An 18,936-nucleotide genomic window follows, 5' to 3' on the forward strand; every position below is an offset into this window, starting at 1 on the left:
ATTGTATCTTGTTTGACTATATCACAGAGCTTAAAGAAACTATGAAGAGTATTGCAATGTATCAGATTTTCCATACTCACTTTTTTCACCTTTCTTTTCCGTAGTATTTACGCTGTGTTTCCCTATAGTATTCTTCATTGGTCTTCTGCCTCAGGTGAATACATTTGTGATGTACCTCTGTGAACAGCTGGATATTCATGTCTTTGGTGGCAATGGTGAGTGCAGCTTTTATGTCAAAGATAGAGGGAAGTATTAAATAGACCAGGCAGCTGCTACCATTTTTCAAATCAAATTAATAATGTAATTTAAAAGTCTATTTAGTAACATGATTTCTAGGTCTGGGCTTAAAATACAGAACCCACTGAAGTCAGTGAAAAGAACCCATACTCATTTACGTAGCACAGTTCTGTAACAAAGAGCAATTCCTTTCACAGTGTAAGTATAAGTAAAATAGTCCCTCAAGTGTGCTTTTGCAGTAAGAGAGCTTATTGTCAGAGCTTACTGTTTCAAAAAGTTGCAAAATAACTTACTGGTAGAAAATTCAATTCTGGGGCAGTGCAGAAAAGGAGAAAACTCTTCACTTCCCTTTTAAAAACCTATCAAATATAAATCCAGTAAGAGACTTGTACTTGGATGGGGGGCAGAAAAATGGTCCATTCACAGAAAAATATTCCTTCAATTGTTGTATTTGGTATCTAGATACGATGGTAAAAAGGCAGATCATGAATGCCCAAGATATGTAGAACTGTGACATCTTTATAACCCGTTTATCAAAGCACTTGCAGTTCGCACTTCAAGGCAGGTGGAAGTGTAACTGTATTGAGAACTCCCTATTCCCTTCCCATCTCCTTGTTGTTCTCTACATTACTTAAGGATTGCTTACTGCTTCTCCCTCACTTATCCATCCTAAAGTTTCCCTACTCTTATCCACAGCCTCTCTCCAATCTGACCAGGGCCAAACTTGGTTTTAAATCCATCAACATAGCGGCTTAATTAGCTTGCAGTGTAACTGTTGAGCACTGCTAAGAGCTCTTTTCTTTTCATCTCAGATAAGTTATGCATACTGTACACTCCTCAGGGCCAGGGAATACAAAAGAGCAGCACTGAGCCCAATACGTTTCTTTGACTAATTTTAGTTGTGGTGAGGATGCAAACATCTTCAGTGTACCTGTATCTGTGAGGGTTCATGGGCACAGTTTAAATATTAGGTATACATTTAAATTAATACCTTTCCTGCAGCATCCTTTTATGATTCTGTGATTCTCAGATTTCTGAGCAGTAACTTTCAGTCGTGCAGTGCTCCTGATGCAGTGTTGGCTTGCACTTTCACTAAGATTTGAAAACATCTCTCATCACTTCATTACCAAGCTCACCTATTGTGTTACCTAATCTCCTTATCCCAAGACATGTGTTCATTACTAGCTGCTCACTTTAACTTTTCAGTGATGTGTTTCAAAAACATTTTTTGCAAGAAATATTCATCAACAAAAATCAAAATGAGAACAGATTATATAAGTTAATAGTGCTATCAACTATGCGGGGCTCCGAATTTAACCTTCCATAAGAGTATCGAGTGTCAAATTGCCTCCAGCTTATAAACTTATATTTTGTTTATGAAAAGGAAAATATTCTCTGGTTTATTGCTGAGAATTAAGAAGATTGATCACATAGGTCTAACATAGTGTCAGCTTTCATCTACTGCTTTTGCTGCAGCAGTAGTTGACTATTCCCAAGGCAGTGCTGTTGAATAAATGGTAAACAAAACATGTAAATCATGCTCAGTTAGAAAAATAACTTGTGGGGGAGAGAGAGATGGTATTTGCGACGTAGGAATTGGTAGAATTTTTCTAACATCTGAGCAGGTATTGAAGCAAAAAATTGTTGCAATTTTTGTAGTTTTTTGTTCAGTCCACTTTAAAAAGTCTTACGTTTTCAAGTTTGTACAGCTGATCCTTTTCCCCACCCCACTTTTACTTCCAGCCACTACAAGCCTGCTTGCAGCTCTTTACAGTTTCATCTGTAGTATTGTGGCAGTAGCATTATTGTATGGATTGTGTTATGGCGCCCTGAAGGTAAGCAGTACATTGATAGTATATAAATAAATATTTAGGATTTGATTCTCCACTGCCTTTCACTTTTGTCTACTTATTTACATTTGTGAAAAGTGTGTGTAAAGTGTTACCATTCTGATTTGGTAACGTTTTACACTTACTTTGCCATATGTTTAATTTCATAAGATCATGTAACTATCTAATACGCACTTGTGTTCAGCGAAGCTCTCCCCATCTCCCTTAAATTTATTTTCTGCACTGGTTCTTGTGAGGGGCACATAGCAACTGGTCAACTTCTTGCATTGTTTTCATGCATTCATGTTTTTCCTGATTCATCCAAAAGGTTGAATTTGAAAACTCACTCCCGATGATGCAAATTAGAAATAAAACATTTTTACAGTAATGCTAATTTTGAAAAGAAAGCAAGGAATAGTTTGCTCTGCTGAAGTGGTGAATATCTGTTTATGGGAGAGGGGTTGAGAGGCAGCTGACAAGCACAAGGGAACAAAGAAAAATGTATACTTGCTCAAAGTACAGTTTTACTCTGAAAAGCAACAAAAAAATATGACACTGACTTCCATGTTTGTGTGTAGTGTGCCATGATTTCTAGGTCAAATGTGCTCAGTTTACAAATAAAATGACTTTTTCTAACTGTAGGTCCTGCAGGATCAACCTGGGCTTTGAGAGTCAACCTTGCTTCTTTTATTACTTGTGATGATGGAAAGATTTACTAGCCAATTTGTGCCTTCGGTGAACCTATAGATCCGCAATAGTTTTCAGTATCTTTGCAGGGGTGTAACTGATTAGATCGTAGTAAACAAATCAGTTGATATACAAGATAGAACAAAATGTTGTTAAATCAATCTGATCCCTGCAGATCCAGCATAGTAGGAGAAAGAGTAAATATTTTTTCATCTGAAGTCAGCAAACATTACAAAAGGATTAGTTCTATTGAGTAAGAAGGTGACACTTTTACATAGTCAATTTTCAGAATGGAACTGCAATTTAAATGATTTTTTAAGGGATTATGATCATGGGTTGTGTGTGGTAAATGGTATGTACAGTACATTAAAACTGTTGAACATTTAATTACATGGGTAAATTACATATGGCTGTGTGTTACTTGTAAAATAAACAGCAAATAATAAAACTATTGTAGTCTTCTAAAACCAAAATGAGGATTCCTTGTGAATTACTTTTGAACCCAAGTGATGCAGCATAGTAAACAGGCACACCAATTTATTACAGCCTGAGATGGAGTTTACCACCAGTTTTGGGCTGCATTCCCAAGCAACCCGACTCCAAGAAGACCCAGTCCCGGCGTGTCAACAAGTACCGCAAGGGAAAGTTGAAAACAGTTTATTATAGTATTCGTATGGTATTCACCACTTGCATAACATGGTTATAGGCAAACTAGAAGCGAATATGTAGAGATTTATTAAATAAGCACTAATTATACAAATAAAGTGTATTAACATGGGCATTCTAACTTTATGCTTGATCAGACTGTAGCACTCTTAGGACATGATCATTAAGGTTAATAGGAGTTTTCCATTGACCTGAACAGGAGAAAGTTCAAACTGATTAAAGGCTTTAACTTACAAAAAGTATAGGTTAACATTTTAACAAAATACCTTTATTTTTAAAAGCATATGGCTTTTTACATCTTTCCTTTTTCTTATTACTTTTAAGTTTTCTGATTTGTGATATTGATTTTATATATTCTTGTCTTTCTGTTAAAATTTAATTCTTCTATCCCCAGGATTCTTGGGATGGCCAGCATATTCCAGTCCTCTTCTCAATATTCTGTGGCTTGTTAGTAGCGATATCCTATCATCTCAGCAGACAAAGTAGTGACCCTTCTGTACTTTTGTAAGTTACTGACTGTACATTTGTCCTCAAGGCAACTCTCAAAGGAGATCCATTTTGACCATTAGTAGAAACCCAGTGGTACCACTGAAACTGATGTTGGCCCAACCCTGTGGAAAACAAAAGGGAGGGACGAGTGGTGGTCTGGTAGTTAGGATGCTGGCTGGGAACTCTCAAAACCAAGGTACAGTTCCTTATGCTGCCACAACTTCCTTTGTGACATTGGGCAAATCAATTAATCTCTGTCTGAGTTCCCTTTGTATGCAATAGGGATAATTGTACTTACCTACCTTATAGAGGTGTTGCAAGAATAAATACAGGAAAAGTGGTGAGCCACTTAGATACTACTAGTAAAGAGGCCATAAAAATACTTTGGAAAGCTTCCAGATGTGGCTATATCAAGCTTTATTACTAGTAGCATCTACTGAGAGTTTGGCTGCTTCGTCAGTATGTCCCTACAAATTAAAGGAGTGTGGGCTGGTCTGTTAGAGCTTTAGTTAGTACTAGAGTCCTTGGTTGCCTATTTTGTATATGGACCAACAGAGACTACTGGGGGGGTGGAAAATCTGAACAGATTTTATTGAGCTTTTTCTTTCCATAAAAGAGAGATGCGGCAAACAGATAGGCTTACCTTTATATACCTATTGAGATTTCTAAACTCCTTTAAGTAAATTGAGCCACAAAAGATAGCAGATTGGGACTGCTTATGTTCTATTGATTTGTAATAGGCCTCTGATTTTGTTACCTCTTCTAAACCCACCCAAAGCAATGTATTTATCACAGTGAATTCTTGCTTTGCATCTTTTTAGCTCTTTAGTACAATCAAAATTTTTTCCTAATTCTGAAGACAAAAACCCAGAGGATCCTCTGTCTGAAGTCAAAGATCCTTTACCTGAAAAACTTAGAAATTCAGTGGTAAGTAGGCTTGCTTTTTGTAAAACTCAACCCAGACATAAACTGAATCCTGGCCAATAGAGTATGTATTAGTTTGGTGTTGAGTTAGTTGGAATTTGTTAGCACTATATACTCTGCAGTCCAGGGCTTGGACTTCCAGAGAGTGAGGCATTCAAGTCCCATTGACTTTCACTTGACTTCAAGAATTTTAGGTATATGTATTTAACACAGTGAAAAATAACTCCTTAAGGAGTGAGTTAATGCTAATGGGTATTTGAGTCAAAATTTTACATTCAGAAGACCAATTGCATCTACCTTTAGAATGCATTTCCACTTTGAATATAAAATGCTGAGTTCGTTGCCTCATTGACTATCAGTATTGAAACAACACTGCATCTTTATCTATACATCCAATTAAAAATGCACAGCCATGAGGAAAAAGTATTACCTTTGTCTTGACAATATAAGCTATCAAAAAAGAGATACAATTAGGAAGGCCAGAACTCCCAAAATGATAGAGCAGTGAAGGATAACTGATGGTGTTCTGTAACTCATGTTCACAATTTAATATGTACCTAAATAAACCTAGTAATACCTGGTGTGTGTATAAAGGCTCAAATGAAAGAGTGATAGTGGCCAAAAGATGTTAACTCAGTATTTTTGGATAAACAAGAGCTTTGGGCAATCCAGCCCACACACAGAAACTAAAAACTAAGGAAAGCTGCTGGGTTTTTTTTAAATGAAGAATGAGTTGCTTCTAGGAACACTGGAGACTTGCTTTATTGACTTAATTTTATCATCACATTCTTTGGATACCTAGAGTAAATCCACTGTAAATGCTTGTGAAAATAACAGTACCCAGTTGTTATCCTGTTTCACATAAACAAGCAGTAAGTGAGAAACTTAAGAAGCTTAGTCTATTTAATATATCCAAGAGAAGATTAATCATGTTCTGAAAGTACCTGCATAGGGAAAAGATTTACTGCTAGATAGTATGGGGCTCTTTAATCTAGCAGACAAAGGCGTAACAAGATCCAATGGTTGCAAACTGAAGTTAGACAAATTCAGAAGAAAAATAATTTATGTGCGGGCATTATTTTTTTTAATAGCAAGAGTAATTAACCATTGGAAAAATTTACCTAAGAATGTGATGGATTATTTCATTTGAAGTCTTTAAAACATGATCACATGTCTTTCTAAGAGAGATGCTCTAGCACAGCAAGAAGTTATCGGCTAGATGCAGGAATTACTGGGTGAAAATCTTTGGCCTGTGTAATGCAGGAGGACAGACTAGATGTTTCCTTCTGGCCTTAAAAGTTGTTAATTCACTTACCTACATTGAGGCAATAGGCTCAAATTTGGAAGGGAAGAATATCCAGAATGAAAGTGTTTTGTCCATTAACTTCTCACGTATGGCAGTGATTAGATGTTTTAAATTAAATCATTTGGACACATGCCCTTGATCAAGACCAGCTAAGTAAGGGTTATCTTCCATGCACTGGTGCTTCTTGCAGTTCTCTCTTGGGAGCTGGGAAATAAAAATGGTGGGATTTTTGAAAGCACTTATCTAACTGCTGCTGCTGTCAAAGTTAGAGAGGAAAGTTCAGTTGACTTCAGTGGAAGCAGATTTAGGCCAGTGCTGAAATCTTTTGACAGTAGTGCCCCATATTCCTTTAAGAGGTAAGTGGAGGTGACCTTAGGACTGGAAGAAGAGTACCAAAATTTTATGTCCTCTAAGCTGTTTTCTTTTTATTCCATAGAATGAACGGTTACAATCTGACCTGATAGTGTGTCTCGTCATTGGTGTACTCTATTTTGCAATTCATGTCAGTACAGTATTCACAGTTTTGCAGGTAAGTTATTGCATTATGCCTCACAATTTATAAAATACCTGTACTTTCTCTTTTCTTGTAGATGCCTTTTTGCTAATGCTACTATTTAATACTCTTTTATGGTTGTACCCAGTGGCCCCATTTGGGCTTGGGGCATGACTTACACGAGGTGCTATTCAGACATACAGAGTGACTAATGCCTGCCGTGAAGACCTTTTAAATCTCAATTTTTTTGTCTCCCCAATATTCCTTTCCCTTTTCTTCCCCTCCTCCCCACTTCTACTTCTCTAAGTGCTCCACTCTTTTCGATAAAGCGCCCTTCTTTCACTCTACCCACCCACAGAAATACCTACAAGCTCATTCTAGAGAAGGGAGAAAGTAAATTGACAAAAAGGTTGAAAAGGATTTCACCTGTTGTGGCTGCTAGACAGTGTCCATCTCCCATGGGATAGAAGAGGTGGCGTAGAGGGATGGTTCCTCGCAGGGTATCGGGGGGGCAAGAGACCTTTCCTTACAGTTGCATTCTAAGTTTCCACCTGTCAGCCTAGCTATCATTAGCATATGCTTCAGAATATGCTTAAATATTTTCAGCCTGACATGTGACTTAAGGCTACATTGTGCAACAGGATTTGTGTGGGTGAAGGAGTCTGTCTAAGCAGATCCAGTGGCGGAATTTGCTATTTACACACCAGAGTGGCTACCTAAGTAGCTGGAGAAACCTTCTGAAACTGTCTAGTTTGATTACAGTATTGAAAGCAAATATAACTTTCACTCTGAGCAAAAGATCAAATTGCTAGGGCAAATATGACGGGCCAAGTTGCTACACAGATGACATATGCTGAATTTTGGCTACCTGGAAGAACTAGAATGTCTAATTTCTTTGTCCAGCATCACTGTTCCAAATAATGCGAAGAAAAGAAATGGCATAAATTCTGGAAGGATTCCAGTATTCTATTGCTCTCTATAATTACAAAAATGGAGAGGCTATTCTTAAGCATTTGTGTCAGTTTATTTTTAAATCTAAACATTTTCAGATGGAGGGTCCTTCTAGTTGAGTAGAGATGACCACATCCACACTAGTTTTTGCTAAAGCAGACCTCTCTTCCAGGGAAAGCCCAAACTCCACCCATCCCTGATGAATGTGGCTTCCATCCCCAACTAAGAAAGTTGGTTATCTGCTGTTGCGTTAACTAAATAGTTTATTACACTCAAGTTTATTTTAAATGACCAAAGACATCAGAAATTTAAAAATGAGCTTCTAGACAGACACCTATGAAAAGTTTTAACTTTGTGAATTCACAGCCGTCTTGCTACCCATGAAAATATGATTCATAACCCCAATTTAGCTCTCGCAGTAGGCACTGCTGTAATGTAAAATGCATACCCATGTCTCTAAATATCAGAGGGGTAGCTGTGTTAGTCTGTATCCACAAAAACAACGAGGAGTCCGGTGGCACCTTAAAGACTGACAGATTTGTTTGGGCATAAGCTTTTGTGGGCTTATGAAAGTTTAATGCCCAAATAAATCTGTTAGTCTTTAAGGTGGCACTGGACTTCTTGTTGTTTTCATGTCTGTACAGATACTGTGTTACTGTAAAATTCTTAAACAGCAGTGCACTCACATACCTGGAGGTGATGTTATATTGCAGTATGTAAAGGGTATACTTCAGTAAGAGGGTGCTATTCAACTCTTCTTCAAGAGAAATCTTAAAAATATCATCCAGAATGAGGATCGGTCTCTTCTGCACTTGGACCTCCTTTTTATCTAGCAGAAATTCTCCTTCAAGGATAATAGTTTTGCCATTTTAGAGAAGAAATGCAGAAGAATCAGAACCAACTGTCTATGAAAGAAGATTAGAAGTACTATAGAAGAAAAGGTAGCAACCCAGTCTTCAGGGAAGATCAAAAGTAGAATAATCTGTTTCTCTTAGAAGTGTTATCTTCTGAGGCAACCCTCGTTGTTTTACATTCGTACAGTTAACATACTTTCTCATGTTAAAAGGGGAATTGCAGTCCAGACGTGCTTTTAGGCTGATTTATAAAGGTTATAGAAAACATCAAGTTGTTAACTGATTTGCTTCTTGTTTATAAGACTGAGAACCTATCTTTTATTCAACTCTGCTTTTCCTTTAGCCTGTCCTTAGCTACATTTTGTATGCGTTGGTGGGCTCAGTAGGATTTTTAACCCATTATGTGCTGCCTCAACTCCGAAAGCAGCTTCCTTGGCACTGTTTCTCTCACTCGTTGCTGAAAACCAAGGAGTATTATCAATTTGAAGTCCGAAGTAAGTATCAGTAATTTTTTTTGAATTTGCTCTATTGGTTGAACAGTTTATATTAACCATTACTTTACTTTAACTTTTTGCTTTATAACTTGTCATTGCTTAAATGTTTCAGGGTCTCTGATTGACAGTGTTAATTCTTTCCTAGCTCAGCATGCCTTGTTTGATCCTGTGGCATTTTATGTATCTTTAGTAAGTAGTAATGATGGCGTCACATTAGCAATGCTATTGTTATGATGAATGCAGTTGCATTGAATCCTTGTTATTGGGGTGTTACAAGTGTCAAAAACTTACTCCCTGTGCTGAAACTTCTCTTCCAACATTTGGCAAACATATTTTTTCAGTGTCTTTTTTTCAACATTTTGGAGGGTTTAAATTGTTTTTATTTTAGATATTTCAGACCCACTTGTATACTTTCAGCTTGCTATCTTGGTCCGTATTAAAGACTAATGCTTTTGGCATGTTTCTAGAAATTTAATTGGGAAATAACAACCAAACATCTGAAAATAGACTCTAGTACAGTGCGTTATAGTTGTTTAAAAGTGTACTAAGTGTGAAACTGCACATATATACATGCTTAAACATACATTTATCTGCACTATACATCTAACAAATGCACCTCCATTTTATTTCTTTCATTAATGAAACTTGTTTTCTAAGGAACTGCCATTTTTAAAAGGTAGCAAATTATACCCCAGTTAACCCAAAAAAACCTTGCAAAAAGTGTTAAAATGAGTTTATATTTACATACAGTAGTATCCTTCATGTGAGGATCTCAAAAGCCTTTATAAAGGTGAAAATTATTACCCCCACTTATAAGTGGGAAAACAGACAAAACCTAAGGCCCCATTCTTGCAAGCCAGTCTGTGTGATTGGACCCCCGACAGCTTGTATGCATCCCCCTTGGCTTTAGTGGAGCCTTACTGCACGTGCTGTGGAGTGTATTTGCATAAGCATTTGTCCCTGTTGATCAGTGCCTAAATATTTTAAACACGATTACATGGCAAGCCAGTGGAAAAATCTATATAGAACCTGAGTTTCCTGACTCCTAGTTCCTGCTCCAGTTGCTGAATTGGGCTAGTGAAAATACATCAGAGAACAGTCCAATTCTGCATTCAGATCTTGAGTTCACAGGCAGCCAGGCTTAGAGGTAAAAAACAATTTTTATTGAAGTTTATTAGTTCACACATCTCAGTGTTAACTGAACCAAATCTAGCATTGCATGCAAGAAGCAGCAAATTGTACTATCACCTGTTTGAGTCATTTAATGGCAAATAAGAACTGCAAGGTCAATAACATTCTAGTAGCCCTGTAAATAGGAATTAGTAGATAGCTGAGTAGTAAAGAAGATGAAATAAATTTATAGCAAACAAGTATCTTGTTTCTGTACATAGTTCTAGAAGGGCTGTCAGATTTGTATCTAAAACTTCATCTCACACCAGAATGCATTTGTGGTCTTCTAATTAACCTGCACTTTAGCCAGGTACATTGCAGTCTCAGCACCAGTACCCATAGCTGCAGTTTTAAATTCCATTATTTCAGTGATTACATGTTCAAATAAGTACAGTCAGTCTTTTGATTTATCAGATTTTTTTGATGGAAAAAAACCTACCTAAATACAATTTTATGGCTGAGAATTAACATGCACACAAATTGAGAAACTCTTTTGTTGCCAGCAGGAATTATAATTAGGCTGCAGTGCTCACATGTTTGTAATATTGTCTCACATACTAATGTTCATATTGTTTTCTACATGTATATGCAAAATTAAAGCCATATACATCAATATGAAATTTTACAGATCGTAATGTACCCTGGCTTGGCCCCTTGCACAGCAGAGAGGATTCACCTGAGGTAGGGCAGGCAGTAGTCTGTGCTCCCTGAGGGTTCTTCTTTGGGAGAGGAGCAACTTTAATTTCTGTTGGAAGCTCCAAAGAAGCCTTGCTACCAAAGGCTGCAGTGGAAATGTGTTTGAATCAGTAGGTCTCAGCTATCCTCACTCATTTCCTGGCTAGTGCCTCCTACTTTTCTGACTGTTGTGAACCCCTGTGGACTTCTCTGGTGATGGGGAGGTTGTGGCCACCTTGTACCTCTGCAGCCTCTTCCCAGCGGATTTGATATCACTGAGGGAGGGGCATAATTGAAAACTGACATAATCCAGAGCTGATTCCAGGCCTCTGTGTGTGCTGTCCTATAACCTTGATTTTTTTCCATAGCTCTCTGTGTGTGTGTGTGTGTGTTGCTCTCAATAATAACAATGTTGTATTTTTTTTTTGCAGTTAATACAAAAGATCAAAAGAGGCTATTAGTTGTCAGTTTATAATTGCAGGATAATTAAATTCTTCTAGACTGTAGGAACATATGTCTGAAGCATTTTAATTCAAATATGGGTGGAAAAACATTTTAAAATCAAAATGAAATGTAACTTGATCAGTAGCTATGGTAACAGCTTCCATCCCTTCAGAAAAGTAACTCATGTTTGCTGATATGCAGAAACAGTAACATTTACCAAAATCCAAAACTATGGGAAACTTTATACAGATACGGTAGTGCAAGCTTCTCTCCGATGACATTCAGCCATGACTTGGAAGGATTGCTTTTATGGATGAGAAGGTAGTTCAGTCTGAGAATCCTTATTAGTCTTTGGCTTCTCTGCTGAAACTGGCAGGGAGACAGCAGTTATTCACACATTGCCTCACTACTAAAGATTACCAAATCTTTGTGTATGCCACCTGACAGTTGCCAGAGGGCCAGAACTTTTGGTGTCAGATGACCTAGGCTGGTTTAGAACCACTGATCTGGAGCTGATATGAACTGCATCCTATTACAAATCTCCTGAGGTATTCAGGCCCCTAGTATAATCTGTGATCTCCTCTTTTGCTGTCCTGTTAGATGCTGCCCATGTAATGTGGTTTGAGAAACTTCATGTGTGGCTCCTCTTTGTGGAGAAGAATGTTATCTACCCACTGATAGTCCTCAATGAGCTCAGCAGCAGTGCCAAGAACATTGCTAGTCCAAAGAAACTGGACACAGAGTAAGTAGAAAAGATTGTCAGTAACTTGAGTGTACCCAATATGGTGGAAGAAAATGGCAAAGGGCGTCATAATTGACAGCTGCAGTGGAAGTATAGTTAATACGAGTCGCAATTAAAGCAAAGTAGTAATAACTAGTTTCTAGTGTCAGTACCTGGCAAGCGTATATGTCTGGATCACCATATGGCTTGTACTGAATGAATATGTAAACTTTTTAAATGAGAAATCATAAAATTGAGTTTTCTGATTTGTTAAAAAGGACCCCTCAGATCATATCAAATGCTATGCAGATTTCAAGCCACAGAATTTTCTGGTAATGTATCAAATTGCAGATATCGGAGATAGAATAGTTCTATTACCATCCAGCCTATCCATGCCAATGCAGAACTAATCCCTCTGGTATTTTGTCCATTTAAATCTTAAAAAACCCAAGCCATGATGTCACAGTTACTAGGCTAAATGCACCTCTCACCTCTCCTTTAGTTGTCATGTGGCGCCGTTTGGAACCACAGAGGAGTTCTGCTGTCAGACTGGCCTTTACTGCACTCGGTTGGCACTGTGATTATTCCAGCAGGTCTGACTGTGGCTCTGGTCCCTCAGAGAGAAATATCAAAGGTTAATACAGTGACCAAATGGCCTCCTTAAAGCAAGATGATATTTATTTAGAACAACAGCCTTTTAGAGAAAACAGATCTTAAAACAACAAAACTGATTGTATGCATATATAGTCTTTCCCTAAGGCTTTGGGGATCTGGGAAGACTTAACTTCTTTAAATTCCCTGTGCAGAATCTCTCCATGTCAGCCAGTTGCCTCCTTAGTTTTGTAGGAATCAAATAACACTTGAAATGTTTGTAGCCCTTTCATCGAGTAACTCCCAGTTCTTGCAGAAAATGTTTTGCAACTCACTGGAGACTGGATCCTTGAAGCTAACTGCTTTTCTCATTGTCTTTAAGTGTTTTCTGGGGAGCTCTTGTCTGGGAAGCCATTGTCACATCTTCATACACAAACCTCATTGAATTTGAGCATTATAGGTGTATAATATTCCATCACCCCTAATATAGGTTAGTCCAGTATCATACAGCAAATTCTAATAACCAGTGCACAATAAACGTTCCTTCCTTGACCCTGTCACAGTGTTCATAAAATTGCCTCTCAATATTCATGACATCATTACATATCAGCTCCACATCTGTCACACGTGGGTTTTTTGCTAGATCTCTTAGGAAGACTATCCCACAGATTGTGCTAATATTGTTATTGTAGAATGTTGATTGAATTCAGAATAATGAAGGAGAGACTATAGTCATAACCTAAAAAACCTTAACATGTCTATTAAGCATTGAATGTGAAGAAACTGCAATTGCTTAACAGCAGGTAAGCAGTAGACTGCAGATGAGTAACTTTTCTTTCTGCGCTCCTTTTGTAGGATTGGCACTTTAATGATCACCATAGCTGGTTTGAAGTTGTTGCGTTCCTCTTTCAGCAACCCAACCTGCCAGTATGTCACTGTTGTTTTCACAGTGCTCTTCTTTACATTTGACTACAAAAGTTTTTCTGAGACCATGCTGCTTGACCTCTTCTTCATGTCCATACTCTTCAGCAAGGTAACTTTACACAAAATTACACACCCTGAAACTGAGTATTTCAGATCATCATATTTGAGAATCCAAGGAATGAAAATCCTACTGGTGGTTATGTAATCTCCCAAGTCATCCGTGCTATGAATAAATGACCATATACTATTGGATAGCTGGGAATCTCTGCTTCCCAGTATTAATGTTTTGGCCTTGGCATGTGTTACGGTATCTGTTCTTTTAAAGTCCCAGCACTTCCTTGGAGCAGAGAAGATGTGAATTATGTGATTTAGTATGGCTAGATGCACTTCGGCAGACCAGTTCAAGTGCTTACAAGACCAGTAGTTTTCCAAAGCACTGATAGTGAACCAGTGAGATTGATGGGGGAAACTCTGTTTTAGCCCAATATTTGGTTCTATTTTTATGACTAAAACTGTTTACTTTTTTCCCAAAATTATGTTCTACTGTAGTTTGAGACTCGTTTAATGTTTATCTGTTTTACTGTTGTGATTGTTCAATATCTATATAAAGGAGTGTTTTATAACAAATTAATACAAAATTATATTGGTAAGTGTATATCTTACTGCAAGTCAAAATTATATGCATTTTCCTTTGAGAAGTTCATATGTAAAACACTCTGATTTCAGTTAAGTCACAAAATGATTTATATATTTTATCTTCTCCCCTTTTCTCTCTAGCTTTGGGAACTCTTTTATAAATTGAGATTTGTGTATACTTATATTGCTCCTTGGCAGATCACCTGGGGATCTGCTTTCCATGCTTTTGCCCAGCCCTTTGCTGTGCCGCGTATCCTTTGAAGATTCCAACTTGTTGTTAATTACATCTATTTATACTTTGACTCTTACTGTATTATTCTTAATTAATTAAACCTAGAGAATACGTTATCCTGCCTAATGAATGTGATTGACAACTATATGCACTTGCCGTCTGGATATACTAGTAAAACTAGAACAGTTCCATCACAGAAAAGACCTAGACCAGGTTATTCCATTGGAAAAATTGTAGGACTGACCAACATTTCCCTTTTTTTAACACTTATCTCCAGTCTGTAGTTCATAGTTTCAAGCCTCTTATCCGCAGATAGAGACTTGCACTTTGTTGACTGTTCTGGGTCAGGTGTTGATTCTCATTTAATACAGAAGTTCCAGAATAAGAGTTGCCATGTGCAATTCTAGTCTTGTTTTTCCTGTTTGACCAAAAAAAAAAAATAAAATAAAATGGTGCCCCTTATTGCTGAATAATTTTTTTCTTTATATAATACATGAGGGATTTGGGAGATCTTGCTTTGTTCTTACTTGGTGCCAACATCGGTGCCTCACTTTCCCCTCTCTAAGATGGGGATAATGATACTTACTTTCCTTTTTGTAAAGCGTTTTGAGATCTGATGATTTAAAGTGCTACATAAGAGCTTGCAAAAGAACCACGCGGTAGTCTTGGCTTCCTTAACCCTGTCACCCCACAGATTCTGCAATGTTGTTCGTCCAAGCGGCTGTGTCAGCTTTCTTCTCCACCCCACTGAACCCCTTTCTGGGAAGTGCAATATTCATCACTTCATATGTCAGACCTGTCAAATTCTGGGAAAGAGACTACAAGTGGGTGAAGTTAAGCCATTAAGAAGCCATCTCAGCTGTGTTTAATAGAGAAAGCTGTGACTGAATGTGGTCTTTTTGTTTTGCTGTATTTCTAGGTGCTATGATTTTTTTTTAGAGAGAACTTGTTCGTGGCTTTTAATATTTTCATACAAGTGTATTATTTTTCTGAAACATCATAGCAGCTGTTTCAACACTGACAGTGCTTACACTACACTGAATAATTTAAGCTCCAAAATGACAGAAATTTTAAGGGAAAATTGAGTCTGAAAAGTGACTGTATACAAAGGGCATTTGAGGGTTCCTTATTTGTACTAGTAACTCCACTTCACATTTGCTCATTTTACAGGTAAAACTTTTTTTTCCTAACTCCCAAAGCCAAAAACTCATCCTCATATCTTAGTCGATGTCAGTTCTAGGCTTATGCACCACCACCAATAAAAGATTCTTCAGGTAAGATATTACCTTCAATTAAACCTTCCCTTAGACTGAAACAGTGGGGTTATGCAGGTATCATTGAGGTAAGAATCTTTTACTGTTGATGTTGCCTGAGCCAGAAAAAACCCAGGAATGGCAGGATGAGCTTGTGGTACTAGCATTTAAGGGGAAAATCATTTCACATGTAAAATGAGCAAGTTTCATGTCGAGTCACTGGCAATAAATATCAATGAAACCTAGGTGTCATTTATAGTCACTTGTCAGAGTTGAATACTTTCAAGACCTTGCTTTTAAAACCTGGTGTACAAATTTGGGTTTCTCCTTCAGCCAACATAATGGCAGTTTTTGGGTGAGGAGAACTAAAATGGAGCAGCACTTGTCCTTCTTAACTACTAGTGCCACACTGAAAAGTCAACTTTGAGCACAGCCAAGTGTTAGCTTTGCTACTTCTATTGACTTCAATGCAAGTAACATAGCTAAAACTTCATGCAGAACTTAGAAACTATCTACCTTAACTGGCTTTTTGTGGGCAAAGGTGAGAGCGTCGGTGTATTAGATTCTAACACTACTACGGCTAAAAGGCATTGTTATGTATGGGCAGGATCCTAAGTTGAATGTAAAGAAGAATTGCAGGCAAAGCTTTCAAAGCTATCCTAAAAAAATCTTTTCCTCGGTACAGCATCATTTACAACTCCTTTCTCTATATTCTCCTGTCGTACGAAAAATTCTTAAACATGTTTTTGTTTTAATTTTGTTGTCTTCAGCACAAAGCGTGTGGACCATTCAAACACAAGACTTGCTTCCCAGCTTGATAGAAATCCAGGTAATACTCCTGCTTTTTGGTTGAAATGGTACAGAGTGGAGGTGTGAGTCTGTCATGTACAGATATTACTAACATGAAAGGGACACACATCAACTTCCATTCTGTGTCTGGGAACTCCTTATGACAGAAATAAAAATTTGTTTGTATATCAAGGTGAGGTTCACCTCCTACGCTGAATGTTATGAGTGTAGTACATGTAGCTCAGCTTATAATTGGGTTTCTTTTAAAGTATTTGACTTGTGTGTATTTATATACACAGCACCTGTGAAGAACTCTGTAATCTAATTTATGTGGGGGGAAATACCTGTCTCTTTTATAAATATAGTTAATCTTCAGGGGCTTTTGCTTTAGCTGGGGAAGGGAATTATTACAGAAGTAAACTCAATGTACTTTGACACTAAAGTGCCTACTAGCTTAACTGTGGCTTTAACTATGGACAGTGTCTATACCCTAGCCATTAGGGGTTTTTTATTGTTATGTCTGAACAATTAGGGAGTAGTTTCAATCACCTAGACAGAGGCATAAGTTTACATTTTATTCTGTGTGCAAAACAAACCAATTGATCCAATGATGGAATGAGGACCTCTTTCTTTTGAAAATGAACTGATCAAGCTCCACCAGTACCCTTCCTGCTAAACCACACAACTGCAAAGGTGGAAGCAATTTTTTTAGATTAGTGGTCAACTCTTCCTTACTCGTCACAGCTGTATTTTCTGATACCTTCTTTTCCTCCTCTTTTTTTCCTTTCTGCCATTCTATTGTCTGCCCTCACATCCCCTTTTCTCCAGCTCTTCCCCAAACTACACCTCTAGCCCGATATAACACGGTCCACGGGAGCCAAAAAATCTTACTGCGTTATATGTGAAACCGCGTTATATCGAACTTGCTTTGGCCCCCCTGCTCCTTGTCCCCTAACCGTCCCCCCCAGAGACCCCCCGTCTCTAACCGCCCCCAGGACCCCACCCCCTACCTAACCCCTCTGTTCCCTGACTGCCCCAACCCCTGTCCACACCCCCGCCCCCTGACTCACCAGCAGTGGCGGGAAGCAGAGCAGTGTGGCCCCAGCCCTCTCCACTCTGCCGGCTCCCAGCCGCAGCACTCCACTTCCTGCCATTGGTGAGTGCGGGGAGGTTGGGGAAAGGACGCCCTCCGCACTCACCGATGGCAGGAAGTGTAGTGCTGCGGCTGGGAGCTGGCAGAGTGGAGCGGGCTGGGGCCGGGCTGCTCCGCTTCCGCTGCTGCCGGTGAGTGCAGCGGGGGATCCCTTTCCCCAAGCCCCCTCCTCCGAGCGGCACGGCGCGGGCCGGGGTGAGGGAAGTGGAGCGGGCTGCTCCCAGCCCCCCGCTAATCACCTGAGCCACTCTGTGCCTACGGGGCCCCCAAAAGTGCCCCCCCCCACAGCTCCTGCCTCCCAGACCCGGGGGGGGAGGGGAGGCCTGCTTTACCGCGTTGTATGCGAACCCGTGTTCTATCAGGTCACGTTATATCGGGGTAGAGGTGTACCATGTACTCTGCCTTGTTTTTCTTCTTTCTATGCCTACCTACTTCTCCCCTTCCTGTTGCAGTACCCGCACAGCTGTTTTGTTTTCTGTGGGGTTTCTGAGTGCTATGAACAAGGGCAGTTTGGGAACTGAGCACTGCTTAAAGGGTATCTAGGTACCAGGGCGGTTGCATCCTAAAGTAGGACTGCTGATAGTTGCTTGATTCCTTTGTGCCTGTGTGCTTAAGCACAGCACTGCATGGAGTTAGGCATATGGGAGTAGTATGAGTGAAACTGAAGGAGCGGCTTGGAGATCACAAACAAAAAACCAAAACTGATTAACCTATCAGTCCATTCAGAATGAATTTCAGTTAGTTGAATAGTTGCCTCCATAAAAAGAGATTGAGATCTTTGAAATAACATTACATTCACTCCTATATTTTCTTGATGGCAAAGTACAAGTTTTAATTGATAGAAGCTTGGGTTTTTCCTGTAGGTTCAGATGATAACAACCTGAATTCAATCTTCTATGAGCATTTAACCCGTTCCCTTCAGCACAGCCTGTGTGGAGACCTGTTGCTGGGGCGGTGGGGGAACTACAGTACTGGGGACTGCTTCATCCTAGCTTCTGACTACCTCAATGCACTAGTACACCTTATAGAGATAGGAAATGGTCTGGTCACCTTCCAGCTGAGGGGGCTTGAATTCAGAGGTAAGAGTTCTGTGCTTTGATTACCCATTTGATTGACTTACCAAATTGACTCTTTTTTGAAAAGTTTAACTTATTTACAGTTTGGTTCTCTAAACCAGTGGCTGTGAACTTGGGCTTCAGGGTCTCTGGTTTTCTCTCACTTACATAAGAGGGGACACAGAGTTCTATAACAGAGCTAATATAGGTTTCTCATTACATTTTAATGTATTACAGGTACAATGATTGACACTTACCCTCTTTTCCTATACCTGAGTTGCATGTTTGAATATAGAGTGGTAAATTAAAACTAAGCAATTTTAATTTTTTTCATTAAATAGTTAAGCTAGAAACAGTAGTTTA

General features: G+C 38.8%; 1 protein-coding gene across 15 annotated transcripts in view; it reads left to right on the plus strand.

The window, feature by feature from the left end:
• Positions 1-18,936, plus strand: part of PCNX1 (pecanex 1) — a 129,681-nt gene that overhangs the window by 81,178 nt on the left and 29,567 nt on the right. For all 15 annotated transcript variants that reach the window (XM_043548034.1, XM_043548036.1, XM_037900313.2 and 12 more), the window contains 12 exons: positions 105-215; positions 1,981-2,072; positions 3,814-3,923; positions 4,730-4,835; positions 6,575-6,667; positions 8,780-8,930; positions 11,820-11,961; positions 13,387-13,564; positions 14,233-14,341; positions 15,018-15,147; positions 16,347-16,405; positions 18,382-18,597. In XM_043548034.1, the coding sequence (XP_043403969.1) occupies positions 105-215; positions 1,981-2,072; positions 3,814-3,923; positions 4,730-4,835; positions 6,575-6,667; positions 8,780-8,930; positions 11,820-11,961; positions 13,387-13,564; positions 14,233-14,341; positions 15,018-15,147; positions 16,347-16,405; positions 18,382-18,597 (1,497 nt within the window). The remainder of the gene's footprint in view (positions 1-104; positions 216-1,980; positions 2,073-3,813; positions 3,924-4,729; positions 4,836-6,574; positions 6,668-8,779; positions 8,931-11,819; positions 11,962-13,386; positions 13,565-14,232; positions 14,342-15,017; positions 15,148-16,346; positions 16,406-18,381; positions 18,598-18,936) is intronic.

This window comes from Chelonia mydas, chromosome 6 (genome assembly GCF_015237465.2).
Source record: "Chelonia mydas isolate rCheMyd1 chromosome 6, rCheMyd1.pri.v2, whole genome shotgun sequence".
NCBI classification, from domain to species: domain Eukaryota; kingdom Metazoa; phylum Chordata; order Testudines; family Cheloniidae; genus Chelonia; species Chelonia mydas.